Source organism: Vicugna pacos, chromosome 9, assembly GCF_048564905.1.
Source record: "Vicugna pacos chromosome 9, VicPac4, whole genome shotgun sequence".
NCBI classification, from domain to species: Eukaryota; Metazoa; Chordata; class Mammalia; order Artiodactyla; family Camelidae; genus Vicugna; species Vicugna pacos.
Window position 1 is genome coordinate 63,979,474 of NC_132995.1, and position 22,547 is coordinate 64,002,020.

The 22,547-nt window shown below is 43.3% G+C and overlaps 1 protein-coding gene across 2 annotated transcripts; it reads right to left on the reverse strand.

Moving 5' to 3' along the window:
* Positions 1 to 1,466: 1,466 nt before the first annotated feature.
* On the reverse strand, positions 1,467 to 22,472 carry FNDC7 (fibronectin type III domain containing 7). 2 transcript variants are annotated; one of them, XM_072968847.1, is made up of 13 exons: positions 22,384 to 22,472; positions 21,862 to 21,880; positions 17,881 to 18,135; positions 17,069 to 17,329; positions 15,302 to 15,559; positions 13,818 to 14,072; positions 12,047 to 12,304; positions 11,068 to 11,322; positions 9,314 to 9,568; positions 7,361 to 7,621; positions 5,277 to 5,306; positions 2,390 to 2,457; positions 1,467 to 2,153 (listed from the first exon to the last, which is right to left on the reverse strand). In XM_072968847.1, exons 1-12 carry the CDS (start codon positions 22,444 to 22,446, stop codon positions 2,426 to 2,428), a joined length of 2,202 nt encoding a protein of 733 aa, XP_072824948.1. In that variant the 5' UTR covers positions 22,447 to 22,472; the 3' UTR covers positions 1,467 to 2,153; positions 2,390 to 2,425. The 2 variants fall into 2 exon arrangements, with proteins under 2 accessions (XP_072824948.1, XP_006197446.1); XM_006197384.3 differs by having other exon boundaries at positions 1,467 to 2,457.
* Between the last annotated feature and the right edge of the window lie 75 nt (positions 22,473 to 22,547).

Below are 22,547 nucleotides of genomic sequence, written 5' to 3' on the forward strand. Positions count from 1 at the left end.
AGGGTATGGGTGTACTGGTCTCAGCCCCCTAGTGTCCCAGGATCAGGGATTCTGACCTTCCATTTGGCCTTTGCCCTCTGCTCTTTGGCTATTGCAGTCAGCCACGGACACAGCTCCATTCAGAGGTCAACTTGCCAGCAACCAAGCTCAGCCCAAAGTCTTACATAGGCTCTGAACCACAGCCAGAATGCTGCCCCAGTTCATGGTAGCCTTCACAAGGCATGGATCCACTCTGAACCCTCCATCGGTAATGTTCTCACCAGTCTTTCCTTACATGCCACGGCTCTCCATCTTCTGTTAAATTGATTAAACAAGGAGGCTATTAGACTGAGGTGATGCTAATACCATAGCAGCCTTCTTAAGCAAACCAAAACCTAAGCCTGTAAGTGTATCAAGGTTAAGAAATCAAAATCTAAGGACAACCAATCACAAACAGCCAACTACGGTTTCCCAGATAAGGCAAATGCTCAAGCTGTAGCCAATCAAATACTATCCTAGCTTTGCTAACGCCTCTTCTTTATAAAAGTCCTTCCCTGAGCTCCTGTCAGTGGAGCGCTTCTAACCATTTCTGGTTTGATGCTGCTGAATTCAAATCCATTTTTGCTCAAATAAACTGTTACAATTTTTAATATGCCTCAGTTTATCTTTTAATACTTCTCAGCTTCCCGTCAGTGAAATTTTGCTTCAAGGAAGAACTCAGCAAGGCAAGCTGTTTTTAAGATTCCCAAACCTGGCCACATGTCAGAATCACTTGGTGAGCTTGTTAAAAATATAGATTCCCAGGGCTGGAGGATATAGCTCAGTGGTAGAGTATGTGCTTAGCGGGCACGAGGTCCTGGGTTCAATCCTCAGGACCTCCATCAAAATAAATAAATAAAACTAATTACCTCCCCCAACAAAACAAAACAAAAAAAAAAAAGGAAAAAAAAAAGATGCCCAGGCCGTGTTCCAAAACTACAGAGTTATAATCTCCAGGGTGGTACCTGGAAATCTGTATGAAGTAATGAGTTCCCCAATTGACGTGGATGCACCTAGCTCAGCTCCTGTTCATTCACTGGTGTTTAGGAACAAAAGTGAACTAAACTCAGCCGTCCTCTGTGCGTGCTGTCTGATGCAGCAAATTCCAGTTTCTGAGATCCATGCCGCTAGTTTGTTTCCTTTTCAAGTACAGATGCTCTAGGGGAATACCTCTTGTCAGTGACACATCATGTATCGCTCATCAGTGTTACACAGAAAGGGAAAGGGACATAGAAAAGGAAGCTTGCTGCTCCCTCCCAGTGTACCTCAAGCCTCACTCCATACTCCAGTTCCCTCCAGGCAGAGTTTTACGGCTGTTCCCAACTATAGACATTCTTGGCTCTTGTGCTTCTGGGGAGTGAACACTTCAATTATGTGTGTGTTACACAGGTCCTACTCACATTATCTTTTAATAAGGTTACTGGCAGTCGGAGGACAAAGATTTTTTTTAAGTACAACAGATTTATAGGATATATCATTGCCTTTTCTTTACAAAAACTAAAAGAAGCAGTTACAGTGGGGGTGGGGATGGATACAGCCAATGAGATTGATAGTCTTCCCCACAAAAGATGCGTATGTGTCAGTCTGCCACAGTTTGAGGCTCTTGCCCTGGCTGTCCCTCCATCTGAAGTCTTTGCTCTTTCAAAAGCATGACGGTAATCCTGCTAGCAACAGGCCAGCCGCTCTGCTCTCCCGGACACTCACACAGAGGTCTCCTCCCACGATGCTTTGGCTTGGTGAAGCCCTCAAGCGGCTTGGCTTCCTTCTAACTTGAGATGAGGGTGTTTGTTACAACAGGTGGTCCTGGCAGCTCCTGCTACCAAACTTAGGCAGAAGTTCTGGTGGAGGTTTGTCTTGAGTAAGCACTGTCTGTGTGTGGTGGCTTGATTTCGACCTCTGAAAGTGGAGATTTCCAGCTCTTGGATGGCTAGAGGGCTGCGTGGCAAGTCCTGGGGTGGATGAAACATCTTTGAAGTCTGCAGTACGTCTGGGTGTGAAATCGCAAAAATTTCTGCTAAGCAGATCCTCCACATTTCCAGGACTTTCCCAGTGGGCTGGCTCACTCTGGCAGCCTTCCAGAGGAACTTTTCGTTTCATTTCCCTACTGAGTCCTCTCCGCAGCAGATCCTGAGCTCCTGTGCAGGTGAGGACACACCTGAACTTGCCCTCAGGAAGTGGAGTCAGAGTTGACCTTCTAAAGGCCAAAAGAGCTTGTCCTATCCTAAAGGCATTTTGTATTCTAATAGACTTTTCCATCTTTAATCACACTAACAATGAGAAGACTCAGCAAAAGCTATGGGAAGAATTTTTTAAAGCAAAGGGAAAAACAACTTAGGCTTTGAATCACACCATTTCAATCTAAACTACTCACTAATCGAGTCTCTGTTTTTATCTGTGGCTCACTATGTCATTCTGCATTTCTCTTCCCTCTGTAAATCACTGAAAAGACAAGGAAGGGAAGAAGACACAAAATACATGAAATATGCAGACACTTTCTTAAATTAAAAAGCCCTCAAAGGTCTCTGAGATGGAGATTAGCATTTTGATTGGAAATGCTATTTTTGCAGCACGTCACAGCAAGCAAGCAGAAAATTAAGACAATCTGAACTGTTCAAAGGGCAAGAAGAAGCTGACCAGCAGGTTCTGACTAACCAGGGTGATCTCTCTCCCCCAGAGTCTCTTTGAGCTCAGACTGCTGACTCAGAACAAAGAACTTCCCTTTCCAGCCCCAGGCCTTTTATTAATTGAGCTTACTCTGGGCCTGTTATTGTGTCCAATGATTTTTATCTCCTTTAAACTTCATACCATCTTATGAGGAGCTTGTTCCGATTTTCAGATGAGAAAACTTATGCTTAGAGAGAACTGAAGCAACTTGCCTATGAATAAGTGATAGTGGCAGGACTTGAACCCAGATCTGTCTTTTAAAAAATCCATTCATGCTGTTGAAAAGCTTTAGGATAACCCAAGGGTCAAGCAAGACCAAAAGTCTTAGACCAACAAGATTCCCAAGGCTTCCCTTAGAGGATCTGGAGACCCCATGTCAGCCAGGGATCTAATCTGACTAGTGCTGTGTACAGAGAGGAGGACTGCTGAAACTGGACAGTAATTTAGAATTTTCCCCGTAATATAATGAATTCTATATGATGCAGAAGCCCTAATACTCATTTTTGAGAGTCTTGCAGGATTTCTGTAAGGATCTACTCAAAGAGAGGGGTCAGATCTCAGGCTGAAGACTGAAGCTTACCAAGGAAGGAAGAAGCAATGATCAGAGCAGCCCAGAGGGACAGAGGAAGGGGAGAGCAGTGACCTAGAGCAGTGCATCTCCAACTCTGAGAGTGTCAGAATCACCTGGGAACCTGACAGGAATACAGAGACCCAGATCTGACCTGCTCAGCAGGTCTGAGCCTCTCCGTCCCTCATTAGCTCTCCAAGACATTCTGATACACACCAAAGTTCTAGAACTACTACCTAGGCAGTGATCCTCAAACATGAATATGCATATGAATCACCTGGGGATTTAGTAAATCTGAGTGCGGCCTGAGATTGTACATTCTGAACAAGCTTTCTGGCCATACTGATGAGTAGCAAGGCCTAAGAGTGATGGTTTTCAAGCATTTTCTTAAAAAAAGTATTTCAACTCTTTCTTTAACAGAATCTTAGGGAAGGCCAGGATTAATACACCACTCGTCTCCTCCTAGAAGCCCCCAAGACACTTCTACTACCCCTCTACGGCTCAGAGGAAATGCTGATTAAAAACAGCCGTAACACAGGAAATGGGTTCCAAGAATGCAGATCTGGGCCCACGCACATTTCACTGAAGACCAGCGCGTATGGTCATTAGTACTTTGGGAGTTTTTTAAGTAATTTTCTTATATGCAAGTTTCCTCACAGTTTGTTTTTAATAAGCCAGGTCTGTTTCCCTGTAGTCACTGGAAACAGAAACCCTTTAAAAATTAATAGGGATTATTCTTACTTCAGGCCTGCAGGTGGGGCAAGAATTAGAAAGCATGCGTTGTCGTGCTGTGCTCAGAGAAGCAATGGATGGGAGAGGAAGCAGAGGACAGGCAGTGAAGACAGATTCTAGAGCCAGTTCCTGCCAGGGGAAGGCAGTGTTGGAGGGGCGCTGGCCCCGGTGGGGAGGCTGTCTGCTGGGGGTTTACTGGTGGAAGGCTTCAGTTCCACCCACACTCTCTGAAGTCAGCCGTGTTTGACTGTGTGTGTGTGTGTGTGTGTGTATGTGTGTGTGTGTGTGTGTGTGTGTGTTCACGTGTCCTGTCTGTACTTCGGGGTTGATAAAATTCTCTGGGGGTCTTCCCAATGCCCCAGATCAAGCAGGCCTCCTAGAAGACTGTGGCAAAGATTCCCCATGAAGCAGCATGTGCTGCTTACTGGGTCGGCAGCTCTGTGTGATCGTCTCCACAGCCCCACCTGAGAGTACTCTCCGTGGGGCACCCAGAACAGCCTAGGCAGGATGAGCCCTGAGCACACTGGGCAGCAGTGAGGATCATCTTTATTCTAACTGCCCTTTCAGCACCCCTTTTCCTCTGCTGGCCACACCCACCCATGCAAACTGGAAGCAGACATCCTAGCTCTCTGCAGGTTGTTAGCAGGTTCTAACACCGGACTATAAAGTGTGGTTGGACCAGCAGCGTCAATGTCACAGGTATCACCCGGACCGTGTTAGAAGTGCAGAGTCTCAGACATTCCCTGCCCCTACCAATCAGAACCTGGTTTTAACAAGGCCCCAGATGATTTATATGCAAAATAAGGTTTGAGCTGGTATGGTCTAAAGTAGCCTTGGCTGCACTTTAGAATCACCTAAGGAGCTTTTAAAAACCTGATGCCCAGACTTAGCCCCAGACCAATTAAATCAGACTTTCTGGGGATCGAGCCCAGACATCAATTACTTGTAAGCTCTCAAGGTGACTTATGTAGAGCAGGGCTGGGAACCACTCTGTGAAGTGAGGGATGAAGTAGCTGCCTCTCTCAAATATATTTACATTTTCCTGTGAGACCCTGGAAGACCAAAAAGATTTCAGAATCAGAGGAATTCATCTTTACTGGGGGAATCTGAGGGGAGACATTCTAGTGGGAGAGAAAAAGTTATGGGAGAGGAGAGCAAGGACTCCTCGCATCACAGCAAGCATTTGCCTCTCTGACTAATTGAAGAGTCAGCTTTGATCCTGACTTCATTAAGTCACCCTAAAGAGCAACAACAAAAATTCCTTCCTATTTTAGCCGTGAGAAAAATGACTTACCCATTCCAAGTGTACTTCCAGAGCAGGTCACTGTAATAAATAAAAACACAAGCATTTAAAATGTATTTACTGACATATTTCACATGGTGAAGAAATAATTTAAGAAAGAATAAAAGGAAAGTGAATCAAGAATGAATAAGAACCAATATGGGTGATAAGAGGAGGAGATACCTGCTAATAGCAACAAAACTTGGGCAAATCTCTTTTCTGTGCCTCAGTTTATCTGTAAAGTGGTAATAAGAACGCCAACCTCATACAGCTGTTATAAGGATCAACTGAGTTAATACATGTAAAGCCTTTATAATAGTGTCTGGCACATAGAATTCAATATATATTAGTCATTATTATCATTTACAGTATTGTCCTAGTTATAAGATTAAGGCATTACTGACATTGGGGGGAAAAAACACTGAGAAGCAAAACCAAAAACTCCCCCAAATGCTTGGTTTTTACCAGGGAGACAGAGCTAAGATAGATTCCTTAACTTGAGTCTAGACACCCAACTGCTACTAAAATGAAATACAAACAGGCTTGAGCTGGCACCCCACCAAAGGGTTTTAGAGTCCTAACTAATAAACTATCAGAGGAATGACTCTCTAAGGGTTGAACTGTGACTATGAAGTAGGAGAAAGAACAAAGATTTCCATCACTCACATACTAGCTGTATGATCATAGACAAACACGTAAACTCTTTTATTCATTCTTTTTTAATTTTAAAATATATTGAGCGATAGTTATATGCAAAGTACTGAGAGTCTGTGACATTACCATTTAGCAGAAATAATACACATTCAACTCATAGTAATATGGTGTGAAAGACAAGGGTGATGTGGAGTCAGGAGGGAGGGAGAAGACGAACTCAGCCTATGAGAACTGGAGAAGACGTCACAGAAGATCAGAAGTTCCTTTTGGCCCTGAGAAGTCTAAATGCCTGGGCCACCTCCAAGTAGAGATAACAGGTTTGAATATGGACTGAGAGGCTAGAAGTAGGTAGAGATTTGGGAGCCTCTGAGCCTGTTTTCTCATTTGTAAAATGGAGATAATAAAATCTGCTGAACCTAACTTATAGAGTTATTTTGAATATTCGGTGAGTTTTGAATGTGAAAACACTTGATAAATTGTAAAACACTGTGCAAATATAAAGAAGTACAATTATTGAGCTGTGGGCTCTTCTTCCTAAGAGCTCATCCTCACCCCAACAACCTATTCCTGTCCCTTCCCATAGGGTCATCCTTTGGGCCAGCTTGTCCTGTGGACAAGATAATGAAAAAGCAAGGAATCAGAGCATGATAGCCAAGGACAGAGAGAACATCCCCTGAAGAGGAACTGGCTTGGTTCCATCACCAGGAGCCATCTAGAACCTTCTTGTCACCTACAGGTAATTAGAAATTTTAGATTCAGTTTACTAGTAGAGATTTCTGGGCTAATATTTATTCCTCTTCCTATGTTCACCTGCAAAGTTCTAAGGCTCATCATCGTTTTAAAATTTTATTTCAGAAATATATGAAAAATACACGACTATGCCCTAGGCAAGGGAGCAGAAGGTGCTGGAACACAGAGCAGGAGAATTGCTAATGTTCTGCCAGCTCTGGTGAGATGGCAGTTGCTGACAGTCATGTTTTGCGATCACAGACTGTCTGCCCACTCATATTTCCAAACCTAGCTTATGATTTATAAATTTGTGTCTTTTCTGATCCTCCAAACACTCCCTCAGTCATAAGTCTGAATCTGTGCAGGCTATCAATCATTATCTCTAAGGCTAGGTTAAAAACCTATCCCCATGTCTCAAAGCAGAAAATCATTTAAAATCTGCTTTACTCTTTAAGCAGCAAACATCTGGCTCTTTTTCTGAAGGAGAAGAGAGGGAGAGGGATGAGAGGAGTGTCTCCAAATCAAATGACAATAAAGCATCACATTCCAAAGCAGCTTGGGGGTCCCCAGGAGCCAGAATCTGCCAGCAGCATATAGAAACGTCATACCCTCTTTGACCTTCTTACATAGCAAATAAGTGTGATTGGTCTGAGTCTTAATTCACAGATTGAATTGAGGGCTAGTTTTAAATAAAGGGCCATAACTTGCTCTACCTGAATATATTTTTTTTGGACAGAAAGTAAGCTTCAGTCCTGTTTCAGCAACTGGTGAGACCATCACGGTGTATACATCCCCACAGGGTATCTCGGTGACATCACAGAAACTGAGGCCAGCGCTTGGGGCACACGTGAAAATGCCTTTGGAACCGTGGAGGTCAGTGCTGTAATTGGTAGAGCCCCTGGAGGCCTGCCAGTGGATCCGGATGCCATTCGGGCCCAGCCTGTATAATTTCACCCCCAACGGGCAGCAGGCACCTTGAAGGATAAAACAAACACATCACTACTCCACCATCACACAAACTGGGCCTCTGTTACTATGGGGAAACAGTGTAAGTAGCTACTCTAAGTAATAAATAGAGCAATATTTGAGGGGACACTCGAGTTCTTTCCATGGTGAGCCACACAATTAGAAAGCCATGTGCGAGGGTGAGGTGGGGCGTGAGTTTTTAATAGAAAACAACGGTGAGGCCAAAAGTCCACAGTTGGCAGATATGTACTCTATATGACTCAGACTTTATGAGTCAAATGCACAGGATCCTTGTCAAGATCCTTCATAATGCCCTACTTTCAGATGATATTGGTGGGATTGGATTTACATATAATGAACTGCATTCAGCTTTAATTGAAAAGAACTATTTTGCTGAACTGAGTACACGTTGCTGGGCCACACTTCATCCCTGCTAGCTGACTAGGTACTTTTCCTTTTCCCTTTTGTGAATACCTTGAGCAGGCTACACATTAGATGTCAAACAGGGCACCAAATGATAGATTACTCAGTAGCTAAAATAAAGATGTTATTGTATAATAATAAAAAAAATTCAGTTACAGATAATCAGGCTCCTTTGATTGGTTGGTTGATTTTTATTGGAGGTACTTGGGGTTGAACCCAGAACCTCATGCAAGCTAAGCATATGCTTTACCACTGAGCTATACCCACCCCTCCATTTATTTGTTTATTTTTTTAAGATTTTTTAGTGTGAAGATAAGCAATGGGCCATACTCCCAGAACTGAATAGCAAGGTGAGAACTTAGGCAGCAAATCTAATGAAAGATAATGAGCCAAAAGAAAGTGTAAACCAGCTTACGTATGTGTAGCACATTATAAATGCATTCACGTTATGATTATTCCTATTTCTCTTACCAGTGAGGAAGCAGATCAGGAAAGATAAGACAATGCGGCTTAAAAGCCATGTATTTAGACTCTATGTGAAGCTCACTCTACTACCTTTGAAATATCAAAGGTATTAGAAAATCATATTTCAACTCTCCCATCCTACGCCCCGGGGTTGATACCACTAATTGGTCATCGCGCTCTTTCCCATTAAGCCTGAAAGGCATTGTCAGGAGTTTTTTCCGAAATAGTGCTCCAAACAGCCACTGCAGCAGACTAGAATCATACCAGAGAAATCTTATTTGCTAACCCTATACCACTCCCTAGTGTCCCCTGCTATTCCCCAGTGGTTTAGTCTTTATGAAGAACAAAATGCAATACTGTCGGTAGACAGTGCTCTTTTAGCCTGTTGAAATAAGAAACCACAGAAGGAGCTGAGTAGTTTAGAAGAGAGAGATAGTAGCATAACAATAATGGGAAAGAAACAAGTCAAGCCAAGCAGAATGTGTGATCTAAATGCTCTCTGAAAACTCTGCCAGACTGAGTTACTCTGCGCAGCAGGTGGCTGTGTCGTATAAAAACCCATCCGCCTTTCAGAAAAAGCACACCTGAACCTTGTTGTCAGGGAATTACTGCACCAACTACCAAGCCTCTGAAGCTTCGAGGTTCCAAGCCGAGAGGAAAACTGTAAACATTTTAGAAAGTAATCTGAACTTACCATGAAATCCTGGTGGAGATGCAGCAACTTTTTAAACGAGATGGAAAGGCTATGTCTGGATCTATAACAATCAAAGTCCTTGTGGACACTCTAGAGCTAGAGGTTAGAATTCACTTACTAGAGGAGTAACTTTGGTAGGCACAGTCCGCAGTCAACCCAGTGGCACTAATTGCTTTTAATGCCACTGTGTAATTGATGCCACATATGATGCATCCCAGGAGGCAGTGGTTTTGATGAGTGTGACACTTAGACTGTCCAGTGTGTGACTCCAGAACTGTCATATAGGTTTGGGCCCCGGTCCCAACAGTCCAGCTCACGTTGATTACTGATTGGGTGACTTGAGATACTGTCAGACCAGCTGGACAGCATGGCACTTAAATGGGGAAAGAGAAAAAATTGGGGATTTATTTCCATTGAGGGTTTTTTGTGATAAACAACCGAGTATGGTATCTTGCCTGTGTTTCATTCAATAGCCTAAATTTCTCAGACCTTCAATTGTTAATCAAGATTTCACTTTGCAGACACAAATGAACTTATTTATAAAACAGAAACAGAATCACAGACATAGAAAACAAACTTATGGTTACTGAGGGGGAAGGGAGTGGCAAGGAATAAATTGGGAGTTTGAGATTTGCAGATACTACTGTGTGTAAAATAGGTAAACAAATTTCTTCTGTATAGCACAGGGAACTATTTTCAATATCTTGTAGTAACCTATAATGAAAAAGAATATGAAAAGGAATATATGTGTGTACATGTATGACTGAAATATGCTGTACATCAGAAATTGACACATTATAAACTGACTATACTTCAATTAAAAAACATTCCTTTTGTTAAGCAAAATTTTATTCCCTCTGATACATCATTTAACATCACTACACATAGTAAATAATTTTACCAGGAACGCAGTGCACTAACTCACTATGGGTAACATGAGGTTCTCCCCAGTTTTTTTCAGAATAAGAAAGCAATCCTTTGCTATCCTCCAGCTTTAGTAATTCCAGTTGCGAATTTCGGAGCAATGATTTCATTCACCTCTTCTCCCAAAATAATATTTAATCAAATTTTCAGTTAAATGTATTTTGCCTTTCTCATGCATTTCATAGTATATAACTGATAGAAAAGCTCGAAGTATTCTTAGCTACCTAGGAGTACCACAATCAATTCTGAACTTCTCAGGGACCCATTATACGGGATATGGGATATCTAGAATCTTCTTGTGTATTCGGCATTGTCTCTAGTCTGCTGCTTTTTACATTTCAACTTTTTAAGTCCAAAGTGCCATCTATTATTGTGTATTAGAGAAAATAATGTCTAAGGGCATTAAGTAATTTGCTCAATTTCGTTCCCACACAATGCTATGAAGCAATAACAGCTTTCTTTTGTCAGGCTCCTTACTATGCATCAGGCACTACGCTAAGTGCTTTGCAGCATTAATAACTTAATATTCACTACCACCCGATGAAGCCATTACCCCTTTTTACCAATTAGGAAACTGAAACTCATAAAGCTTTTCTTAGAGAAAGATTTGAAAGGGCTGAACCAAAGAAACAAAGACTAAACCAGCTCACTTGGTCACTTATTAGTTGTTTTGGTAGACTGTGCCGCGGGGAAGATGAATTGAATTAAACGTTTCTGCAGAATGGGGATTGTTCCTTTGATGTCCGTGTATGAATACATTAGAGCCTTCAGATGATGTTTTTACAGAATCTGTGTTGAAAGTTATCCAAGACTGGGGCTCTTTGAAAGGTCTCTGAGTTTCATGTGTTTCTATCACACTTAGGGTAAATCAAATAAGAAAGCTCGTGTCCTGAAACAATTCCTAGGGCCCGCACGGAGGCCGGGGCTCAGGCCGCGGCGGCCGCTTACCGGTTTCCAGCGGCACGCTGTAGCTGGGCGGGCTGCGGCCCGCGCGCGTCTCGGCCACGGCGGAGACGGAGAACACGGAGCCGCAGGGCAGGCCCCCCAGGGCGCAGGACTCCCCGGCGCTGCTGCAACGGTACAGCCCTGCCCCTCCCTGGGCCGTCACCGTGTATGTAGCGTCATCATTAGTGGGTCGCCAGCGCACGTTAATCACGGAAAAGGCATCCTTCGAAACATTTTTGATTTCGGGACTGCAAGGAGCTGAGAGATTTTAGATTATGAATTGAAACAGTCAAAGTCAAAAATCTCACATGTGCCATTTGCTCTAAAACTGATTTTTCCCCCTGAAATGAGATCATTATTACTTCCTTTATTGTTATTATTTATTTAATGGAGGTGTGGGGAGTTGAACCCAGGACCTCATGCATGCTAAGCATGCGCTCTTACCACTGAGCTATACCCTCCCCCTACTCCCCATTATTACTTTCTTTATTTTTAAATTTTTTTAAAATTGAAATATATTACTTTCGATTAGACCATGCATGAAGGCCAAATTCATAGAGCCTTTGTGTGGAAACCTTTTTGACATTGACATGTGGTGCTGGGTTCTCCCAGAGTCCGACTAAATGGAAAATGTTAAGGAGCCCTTTGAACTCCAAAAGCAAAAATAATTAAGACAAATATTTGTGGTCTTAACCTTCATGGTGTGAATACAGGCAGGTTCCCCAAAGGTAGGAGGAAGTGGATGGCTGAGGTAACCACTCGCAAAACCTTCTACTCTCCGCATGGTCTCCTCTTCTGTTTCCTTTTTGTCCTCTTTCCCCCTTCTGCCTCTCCTCAGTAAGACAGGGGCTCTCAGGGTCCCTGTACAGGGTGGTTAATGGCAGTTAGCCTTTTTATGGTTCTTGCTGAGTGTCCTTCCCGAGGGACACAACTGGGGTGAGCTGTGGAGACATCGGTGAATGAAATCTTCACTGCATCATACCTGTGGTTATAAATCGGGAAGTACATGACAGGTTGCTGCCCCGGACCTCGCTGAAGGAGTACACTGTGATGTTGTACTCGGTGTCACACTCTAGAGAAGAAAGGGTGCAAGCCGGAGCAGTGTCATTGCACTCAACCACGTTGAACCCATCTACGGCCTTGGTTTCATAGAGTTCGGCACCACGGACAGGGGACCACACAATCTCTACTCTGTCGCTGGACACCAACACAGGGTTAATGTCACTTGGACAACAGGGGGCTGAAAGCAGGAGCAGAGAAGATGAAATCAGTACAGGAGCTGTGCAGTCAGAGCGAGCATTGAGTCCTGACCTCCCTGTGCCCAGAGCCTCTGCCCTACCCTCCTAAGTCACAGAAGAATCTCCTACAGATCTATCCAGCTCTGACCCTGGCCTAATACCCACGACATAGAGGATAAATTCTCTATGCGTGATATTCAAGGTTATTAAAAGCCATACCCAGTTGACATGTGCAGCTGTGTCTCCCCCACCCCTGTCACAACAGACTCCTCAATTCCCCACCCAACTTGTGCTTTTATTTCCCTAGACCTCAAAGACTGTGTCCCCTCTCCTGGAATGCTGCTCCCTCCTTCTGCCTGACAAAGTCGTATTTAGTCTCACTCCTAGATCTTATCAGTCCTTCCAGACACTAAACTAGATAAAACTGGGGGCAGAGTAGAGGAGGAAGCATTATATTTGAAGGTTTTAGAAATGACTCTACAATACCTCACAGACAAATTCTGACAAAAAACTCACATGGAGTTTCTCTGGAATGCTGTTACCCCACTTACATTCCATCCATCCTTAAAGATCCAGCTCAAGGCCACTCCCTCTGGAAGGCCCTCCTATGCCCTTGAGATCTTATTGCTAGTCTCTTTAAATTCCAAAGCTACGAATTATTTGATTCCTTCATCCTGGTAAAAATGTATTGTAATCCAGCTAGCATTGTTGTTTATATAATTATAGCATTCTTATTTGTCAGTAGAGCAAATTGATTGTGAGCCACTCACTCCATTCCTTCTTTAAAAATCAAGCATCTCCCTTACACCAATCACACTATGATAAACATTCAGGGTGAAGAGATAAATAAGACATAATCCCTTGCCCAATAGAAGACCCAAGCCTAGTGGAGGAGAATAATAGGAACAGTAATAATGAAGCTAATAAAAATATTTGCATTGTGCTTTTCTCACATACAAAGACCTTATCATATTCACAGTCTCATTATTATCTGTCCCTTTCTATTTTGCAGTGGAGGATACTAAGGAACTTGGCAAGGAAGAAGTCATTACACCCATTTTATAAATGAATCGGTGGTCAAGTTAGGACTTAAACTCAGGTGTCCTGCTCCAAAGCCCTCCACACCATGCAGCATCTTTGCCATTGTATCTGTCTTCTGGGCCTGGGGAAAGAGTGCGCTGTGGGACATAAGGATTGCATCCTTTTCAGCAGCCAGCACAGGGCTGAATGGTGAGTGGATCTTGGTGGAGGGTTCCATTTTTCAGAGCAAGGTTGAATAACAACTTTCTTTCCCCTCTTTTCATTCCTGAACCTTGCATCTTGTTAAGCTTGAGTCTATGAAATCCAAATTTTCTAGTCTGGAAAGAATGTGAAAGAAGAGATTCCCTTTCTGTTCTTGGCCCTAGAATGGCTCCGGGGTGGTCTATGTAAGTCAATTAGTGCAACAGGTGATCCATTCTGCTGCTGAATTTAGTGAACTCAGAATTCCCTTTACAAGCATCAGATGCAACTCACCTGTGGTGTAATTAAACACATCACCCAGAGGACTCTGCCCTGCCTTGTTATAAGCAAAAACACTAATAAAGTAAGTGAAGCCACACTCAGACAAGAAATTGCACTGGGTGAGGGAGGTGTTGCAGTGTACTTCCAAGCCATCATCACTCTTCACAAAGGCCACGTAGTAATCACCCAGCTCTACACTGGACCAAGCCACAGACAGGTGGCCAGGGTGATCTTCTTGGATTGTCACTCTTCCAGGTGCACAAGCAACTAGGAAATGATACATAATAAACAGTTGTGAGAGTATGGCAAGAGATTTTCTTTGCACCACTACATAGTAACTTTCCACTAAATGTTATTTCTTATCCCCTAAACACACAAAATTTCTAAATTGAAGTGTAAACCTCTGCATATGTATATCTTTACCTCTTTGATAGGCATAAGAATGAAAGTGGGAAAACATCCAAACACATATTCAGAACTCGTGTGCCCGTTGGGCTCATCCTCCTCTCTTGTTCCGCGCTCACTTTCTGCCCTGCCATGCCCTGCTCTCAAGAGACACAAGTCACCTCCCCCAGCAAGCCGGCCAGGCCTGCGTGCCGCGGAGGAGGGCGGCGTACGGCTCCGCTCTGGCCGGCTCTCGGCGCGGGCCACCGCCCCGACCGAGGGGTCCGCGCGCGCCACGGGCTATGACCCTAAGTGCCCGCGATTCCACAGGACCGCCTACGGAGAAGGCCCTTGTGAAAACTGACATTCAGTTAGCCCTTCCTTCTGGGCGCTGTGGGAAAGCAGTTCCACGTTCAGGCTTGTCTGCAAAATACTTCATAGATGTAGGAGCTGGTGTCATAGATGAAGATCATAGAGGAAATGGTGGTGGTGTACTATTTAATTTTGGCAGAGAAGAGTTTGAAGGTGTTAGATGACACGGAAAGGGGCTCAGGAGGTTTTGGTTCCACTGGAAAGAATGAAAACTTATGCCAAGAACAAAAAAATGAGAAAATGTACTTTTTCCTTCAAAATAAAAACTTTGCTTAAAGTGTAAAAAAAAAATAAAATAAAAAACACATATTCAGAACTATAGACATTCTGTCTTTATCTTAAAAATAGCTCCCACCAAGCCTAGGTCTGCGAAACATGATGTAAATAAGAGGCCACTCTCCGTACTGCACAGGTAGAGCTGTGTATAACTCAAACTGGACCTTAGAATATTTATAACTTTATGAAGGAAAAAGCAAATTAATTAATGAAGGATCTGGACTAGGAACCAGGCCTCCTAATTTTCAAAATAGTGCTTTTTCCAATGCACAAGATCTGGTTTCACTGTCAACACTATTCACACTTATCAGAATGCCCAGCTCAACGCTTTCATTTAGATCAGGCTTTCATTTTCATCTCTTCCAGAATGTTCTGGAACAGTATCGTGTGATTATTTGTTTCCCTTATGGTAGTCACTTTGGCTTGCCAGCCCCACAGGTCTGATCCCACTCTTATTTACATACCAGTTTTCAGGGTCACCGCTGAAGCTGATCTGCTAGATCCGGCATCATTACTTGCTAAAACTGAGATCAGGTACTCAGTTCCACACTGGAGAGAGAAGATGGTGCAGGAACTGATAGTCGTACTACAGCTCAGCTTGGATGAGTCACTCAAAGCCATCACAGTGTAGTTGAAAGCTCCTTCTGTCGGAGCCCATGAAACAGACGCCTTCAAAGCTCCACTGTCAAAAGAGACTTGAATGTTGGCGGGAGCGCGAGGACCTATATTTTTGAGAAACAATTAAGATTTTGCAGTAGCTTCAAGAACCCAGGTAAGATTTGGCCTAACAACATTGCAGAGCTTGGAGGATGAGGAATCCAGATGTAGAATAATTGCAGTGTACAAAGCATAAAATTGGGACTTAGGATACCTGAGACCTGGTAACACATGTGCCATGAACTGTGCAAACTCATAATCAGCTGTATGATTTTGGCCATGTTATTTCATCTTTCTGTTATTTAATTTCTTTTCACATCTGTAAAATAAATCTAATAAGATCAGTCCCTAGTATATATGGATGCATTGGCCTCTCCTGGGGCACAATCAATTCTTTGAGTATAGGAATCATGCTTTATTTGATTTTTTTTTGTCCCCATCAGCTAACTATGCCCAGCACATAGTGAGTCCTCAATAAATGTTTGTGGAAGAAAGAATGGGTGAAGGCCTTCAAAGAGGTCCAGGGAGACTGGTTTGTCACAGACATCCTGACTCACCAGGCCTATCGTGAACCACCATAGGGCCACCTTGCTATGATTTCTCCCTAGAGAAGCATTATAGAAGCAAGCCCTTCTCTACCCCCTATATTTCTGCCTTGGCCCGCAGACAATGGAGCTTCCATTCCCCTCCAAACTTAAGGACTGTTTGGAGAGAACCTTTCCGGTTTCTTTCCACCTTTTTCTTGGTCCTCCCCAAGGGATGAAACAGCTAATCTGGTTGGTGAGTCTGACATCTATTAGGCCATGTTGTCAGAGGACGGCCCACTCTGCCTCCAGAGAAGGAAGCACTCGCTCCGCTTCCTCCTCTCTCCCTCTCACGCTTCGGCTGACGGCAGCAGCTAGGTTCGGGCTTCCACTTACCACCCAGTGGGATGCTCTGGTTGGGTGTCCCTGCAATGGGGATGGTGAAAGAACATACCCCATGCCCCAGCTTCTCGGCCTACAGCTGGAGGAGAGGTGGTGGGAAGCCCCACATCGGCCTCAGGCCTAAGTGAAGGCCTTTAGGAAATACATCTGGAACACTGATTCTCACCACAGCATAAAGTGCCGCAACGGGAACTTTGTTTGCTGCTGCATCTCTAGATCAATGCCAGCTCAAAGTTGGTACACAGTCATTAAATGTCTGCTGAATAAATGAACTCTGGTTTGGCCCAATTCTTTTTGTCCATACTCTTGGTCTGAACCTAGGAAGGGACGATAGGTGACCATAAACTTAACAAGAATTATCCCCTGCTGCGTGATATCGAACATGTATGCTGAAAATAAGTTGTCTATCCGAGGGGAAGGTGCCGTACTCCGTGTACGCTGAGCAGCATTTCTTTACACATGCAGTAAGCATTTTAACTACCAAGGAGGAATTGTCAAAGCACTATAAATAAGCTCATAATAAATTTAAATACCTGCTGCCAGCTGCTCTGTACTTATCACTTAACACTGCTCTCAGTGGCTGTAAAGCACAGCCCTCATCCTTAATCAAAAAGGAGAATGTCTGGGGCTGAGCTGAGAAGTCCTTACTTGTTCTCTGATTGCAGGTGGAGTCGTCCCCAGGGGTTCCGTTGGCATTCCATGCGTAAGCCTTTATGGTGTAGAGAGTCCCGGCGTCTAAACTGCTGAATGTCAAGGAGGTGTTGGTGGTATTCTCCTTCCATATCCTACCCAAACCATTAGCTCGCATAATGGACACAGAGAATCCCATTGCCATATATACAGCTTCCCACTGCACTAGAATAGAGTCTGGACTTGGAGAGCTTACTTCTAGAATTGGTGCAGCCAGCACTACAAAGACAAAAACAAAAACATGCATTTGTGTTGTAAAATTACAATAGAGGATAATTCAAATTTAGGAATAGGTATGTTGAGGTTGATTATCCATATTATGAAATAATTATTTGCTTTGCAATAGGATTCATGGCAGAGTTCCATTAAATAATTGCTATTTAAAAATGTATTAGAGGGGAGGGTATAGCTAGCTCAGTGGTAGAGTGCGTGCTTAGCATGCACAAGGTCCTGGGTTCAATCCCCAGTACCTCCATGTAAAAAAAATTAAAAAAAAAATCTAATTACCTACCCTTTTTCAGAGATTTGAAAGGAGGAATGCTTTTAAAGATGCCCAGAAATGTGTTTTACTTTCCAAAGCATCTGGAATTAAAATACCACCTCCGCCACAGATATTTGAATTCTATAAAAACATCATTTGGTGGCTTTCACTTCTGGACACTGAATCACAGATACTCACGTGACACAAAATTACATCATGTATTTGCAACCTCAGTATAATTGATTCAGATCACAAGCAATTGCTCAACAGCAGATGAGCATCCAGCTACCTGTCTTTGCCTGCTTTGGAGGTGATGCCTGGCTTCTCCCAGCGGCACTGATGGATCTGACAGTGATTTGGTACAAGGTTGCAGCCTTCAGGCCTGTCACAGTGCCTGGGGAATTGGCTACCATGGTTTCAATGACAGTGTTCCCGTCTTTGGCCGTAAGGAGGTAACTGGTGGCTCCTGGCACTGTAGCCCATTCCACAGTGATACTGTTGCTGATTTTTGAATACGCCTGATCAATAGTGGGTATTTGGGGAGCTGAAAGAGATTTTGAATTTGTACATTAGCTAGGGTATCTCTAAGGATGATTTCTTTCATCATTTTACTTTTCAAACTAAATCATCCTCATGCCATCCTCCAGACATAAACTTTGCCCTTAATTTCCAGATCAAGAGAGAAACAGAGAAAGAAAGGCCAAGCCACTTTCCAGAAGACAACCAGAAAGCTCAAACCTGCCATTCAGGAATGGGATTTCAAAGAGGTTTTTCCCAGTTGTTTCTGGGATAATTTGCACTTTTTGTACTTTTACAAGAGTTAAATAAGAGTGGGGAGTGATTTGGGGAAAGAACTCTAAGAGGAGGGGGACAGTAATTGAGGGGCTTCGTTCTGGAGGATTCTACTCCAGTTTGGCATCTGTGACTCCCTGAGTCTGCTTGACCGTGACCTCCCTCCCTGCCCCACCACTGTGCCCACTGCCTCCAGCGTGGGTCCGCCTCTGTCCCCCACCTCTGCCGTGGCCATGATTTGCATTCATGCACTTTGCACATTTCCCAGGTGGTATTCAATCTAACGGAGGAAGAGGGGGAACAGAGTTCTTCGCTGTACAATTGCTCCATCGTACTGTCTCTAATATTATCAGAGTGTAACGATTTTCAGATTCTTTTATACAAGTTAAAACTGAACTTTATTCTCTCCTTCTCTATCAAAACATCTGCCCCAGCATAAGAATGAGATGCTGCGGTCCCTCCTCACCTGGGCCTGGCCATGGTTTGCCAGGAGGCTACAAGTGCTTCTATTATGCGTTTACATAAGGCATTCCTACACTTTGGGTATGGGGTAGGAGCCACAGCATGGTAATTAGATTTGCTACTTTGCAAAACTCCACAGACGCAAGAATGCCCCGGGTGTAGGAGGTCCAAGTAGAAGAAAAGGTCAAACAAAAATAGCTGCGTTTTAGGTTTGAAACTGGCACTTGGCCCTTTGTGTTTAATGTACTGCATTTGCTGGATAAAATCACTATATGCCAAATTCAAAACTAAAGGGCAAAACAAAACTCTAGGGCAAAGAAGAGGAGTAAATACAGTCCAAATGTGTGATTTGCCAGTATCAACTCCCTCCCTCCAGCAGACCCCCACCTGCCAAATCCCCAAGTGCAGGATACAGACAACCTTCTCTTTCTGTACCCGTAGCCCAGAGAACTGGCTTTGGCAGCATCTCAGAAATAACCACGCTGCAGATTGAACAAAGGGTCCACTGTGCACTGGCCAGACATTCCTTGAACATCACCCAGGACTGTCTCCTTCGCCATCAAAAGAAAACTATGATGGTTATATATGCTGGGGAGAAGTTGCAGGGGCTCATCTTAGCCATTTGCCAGCGGAAGCTAATTTGCAGGAAGTGCCCATGTCCCCTCCCCACTGCAGGATAGAAAGTCCCAGCAGGGGCTGTCACATTCGTCCCTCCCACACACTCACCCCCCAGTAATTGTCCTTTGTTATACACCTTCTTCTCTCTGGATTTGTGGTATCTCTCAACTCCTGCTGCTTCCTCTGTCCCCATTGTTCATCTTATCTCCTGTTGGCCAGTCCTGCTCATTGGAATAGACTAACTTCCTAGACAAATGGCAACCAAACTAGACATTGGCATGACAGTGCCTTCATGGAGTGGTTTGAAAGGCATCTAAGGCTAGCAGACACAGACTCTCTCCCCGCAGGCCTGTCAAGGGGCTCCAGGACTCCCCAAAACTTGTCCCATTGGATTGAGCTGGGAGGGGCACATGTGCCCAGAACAGTAGTACAGGAAGCCAGTATCAGCAGGATGAAACACAGGGTTGCATGGTAGGAAAACAGCAAAGGATTTGGATTTCAGAATGATGGGTTTGGGCCCTTGCTCTGCCATGTACGTCTGTCTATGAACATGCACAAGTGATTTAACCTCTTCCCATCTCCATTTTCTCCCTTAAGTATGTGGAATATTAATGATCCCTACATCTTTGGGTTGACTTTAAAATGTAAAATACCTACATCTTAGGATTGTTGTAAAGATAGTGAAATAGTGTATGTAAAGGCACCTTGAAAGGTAGGAAGGGTGCACATATATGTGTGTCTGTACATGTGTGTGAATCAGGACAAGCATGTGTTGGGTCTGGACAAGCCAGACCGCGCACGTGGCACTGGCATGGAGGGGATGCTGCCAGGGCAGGTGGGATTCTGGAGAATCAGGGCTAAACACAGGCTGATGAGACAGACTGCTGTTTACACATGGTTCCAGAGCAGGATCTGACCAGCAACAGCAAAGAAAAAAGATCAACACTTCTATACTACGTCTCCCTTGAAGAGATGAGAAGCTTGAGTAGGACGTGTTAAGTAAGTCTCCATAAATTAGCAGCTGTTCTTCACTCTCTCTTAGTTCTATATTTGGCCCACTTACGGCATTGATGAAAGAGAAAAATGTAGCCCCTAGATCAGCAATCAACCACTCTGATTAGTTAAAAGCGAAACCCTTTGATTCCATGCATTCTACCAACTCAGAGATCTAAATTAGCCCATGTGGCCCCAGTGGCCAGCACAGACAGCTGATGCCAGAGCATGAAGAGAATCAAAAGACACACCCCAAACGAAACCTCCTATACAGTATCAACAAAACACATCACCTCTATTGAAAAGCCAGGATGAGTCACTTAACAGCATCATGGGTACCACAGCTGGCCCCATCCTTCCTCTCAAAGACTGTAGGTAGCATGGGCCTAAAAGGGACCCGTTCTGAGGGCCCAGTGTGTCCTGGGGGTCTGGGGACTTTCTGGAGATGGCAGAACTAGATTTTGCCTGATCCAAAAGCGGCGTATTTAGAAAAACCACTTTGTATGTGGCCAAACAGTCCTCACAGCTTCCTGGTCAACCCTGAAGGTGTCTCAAGAATAAGTGAATAAGAATAATCCATGAAATAATCACTTTTAAAAACCTATTGTATATGCATGGATGTTATGGCTCAGCCCTACATGTTTATCAAACATTTTAATTACCTTATTTACTTTTCCTTTTCTGTGTTATGGACAAAACAATAAATAAAAATTGTTCTTATTTATGCTGAACTGCTTTGAGAGTTTATTGGAGATCTAATTGATATTACTTGGTTCCTTCAGATAATATAAATCCCATTGGACATAAATTTCCATTCTAGGGACTTATATGAACCAGGAGAGGCCTCTAGAGAAATTACCCTTGCCCTCAGTCCTTTATTCAAGAAAAAGGGTAATAAAGTTATTAAAAAGAAATTTTACCAGCTCTGTGTTATCATTGTCTATATTTTAAGGAAGCAATATTAGAAGTATAAAATCTTTTTTTTATTAAATTAGAGAATCTTAAAATTTTAATCAAGACTGTTTCTAGTTTTCCCTTCTAATTCCTCAGGAGACAAATAAGTTATATAAATTAGGCTCTTCATTCTTTATAACTAAAATTTTGTTTCTTTGACTGGAATGATGATCACTGCAATATTTTACTAATGGCTAACTGTACTTGAGAAAAATCTATGACTACACGACTCTACACATCTCAGTACTCAAGAAGAATATCTCACGAGGATGTATCTTTAAATTTTGATCCACGTTATTTGTCTTACCAGTTACGCTCACAGTATGAATGCTCAGAAAATGTTGAATATTTTTCCTGGTACAGCCTTTATACTTCAGGGTAGCCCAAGAATTAACAATGGAAAGTAAAATCAAACATGGGGAGGGTAAACTTGCATTTCAGAGAATTTTACCTGTTTTTGCTGAAGCAACCTGAAAAGGAAAGTTTAGAAAATTAGAACCATAAAGAAAAACACCATTTGGGGAAATGTAAAACCTAAATCAGAGCAGTAATATACTTATCAGAACGTTTATAAAGTGAGTAATCTTCCAGGCCACACACAGTACTTATTTGCACAAATTATTTCCCAAAACTCAAATCTACCACAAAGCAATCCTAAATAGAATTTAGAAGCTGGAAGCAGATCACATTACCATTTCATTTTTCTCCCTGAATCTGCCTATTGAACTAACTCAGCATCGGCTGACAGATTTTTCAGAAATCTTTGTTCTTAAAATATAATGATATTCTTGTTTTCGTTCTCTAGTAAATCGTGTTCAGTTTCAAACACACAAACATACACAGTTTTGGCCTGGTCCCCAAGTATTCTGATTTCTATCTCACCACCCCCTAGGCCCTCAAAAAAAGAGAAAGATATTGTATGACTTTTTTTCCCCCCTAAATATTTGCAGGTAGGTCGGAATGGTAAACTCACCATTTTAAGACAGATAAGACTGAATCCAATCACAGACAAACATGTCACCGGTCTACCAGCCATCCTGTTGGATTTGGCACTCACATAGCACACACAAGGTGGGCAGGATCCTCTTTGGTCCCCAGGTGGGCAGCGCCGTTGGTCATTGGGATGTGGGGCTGTGA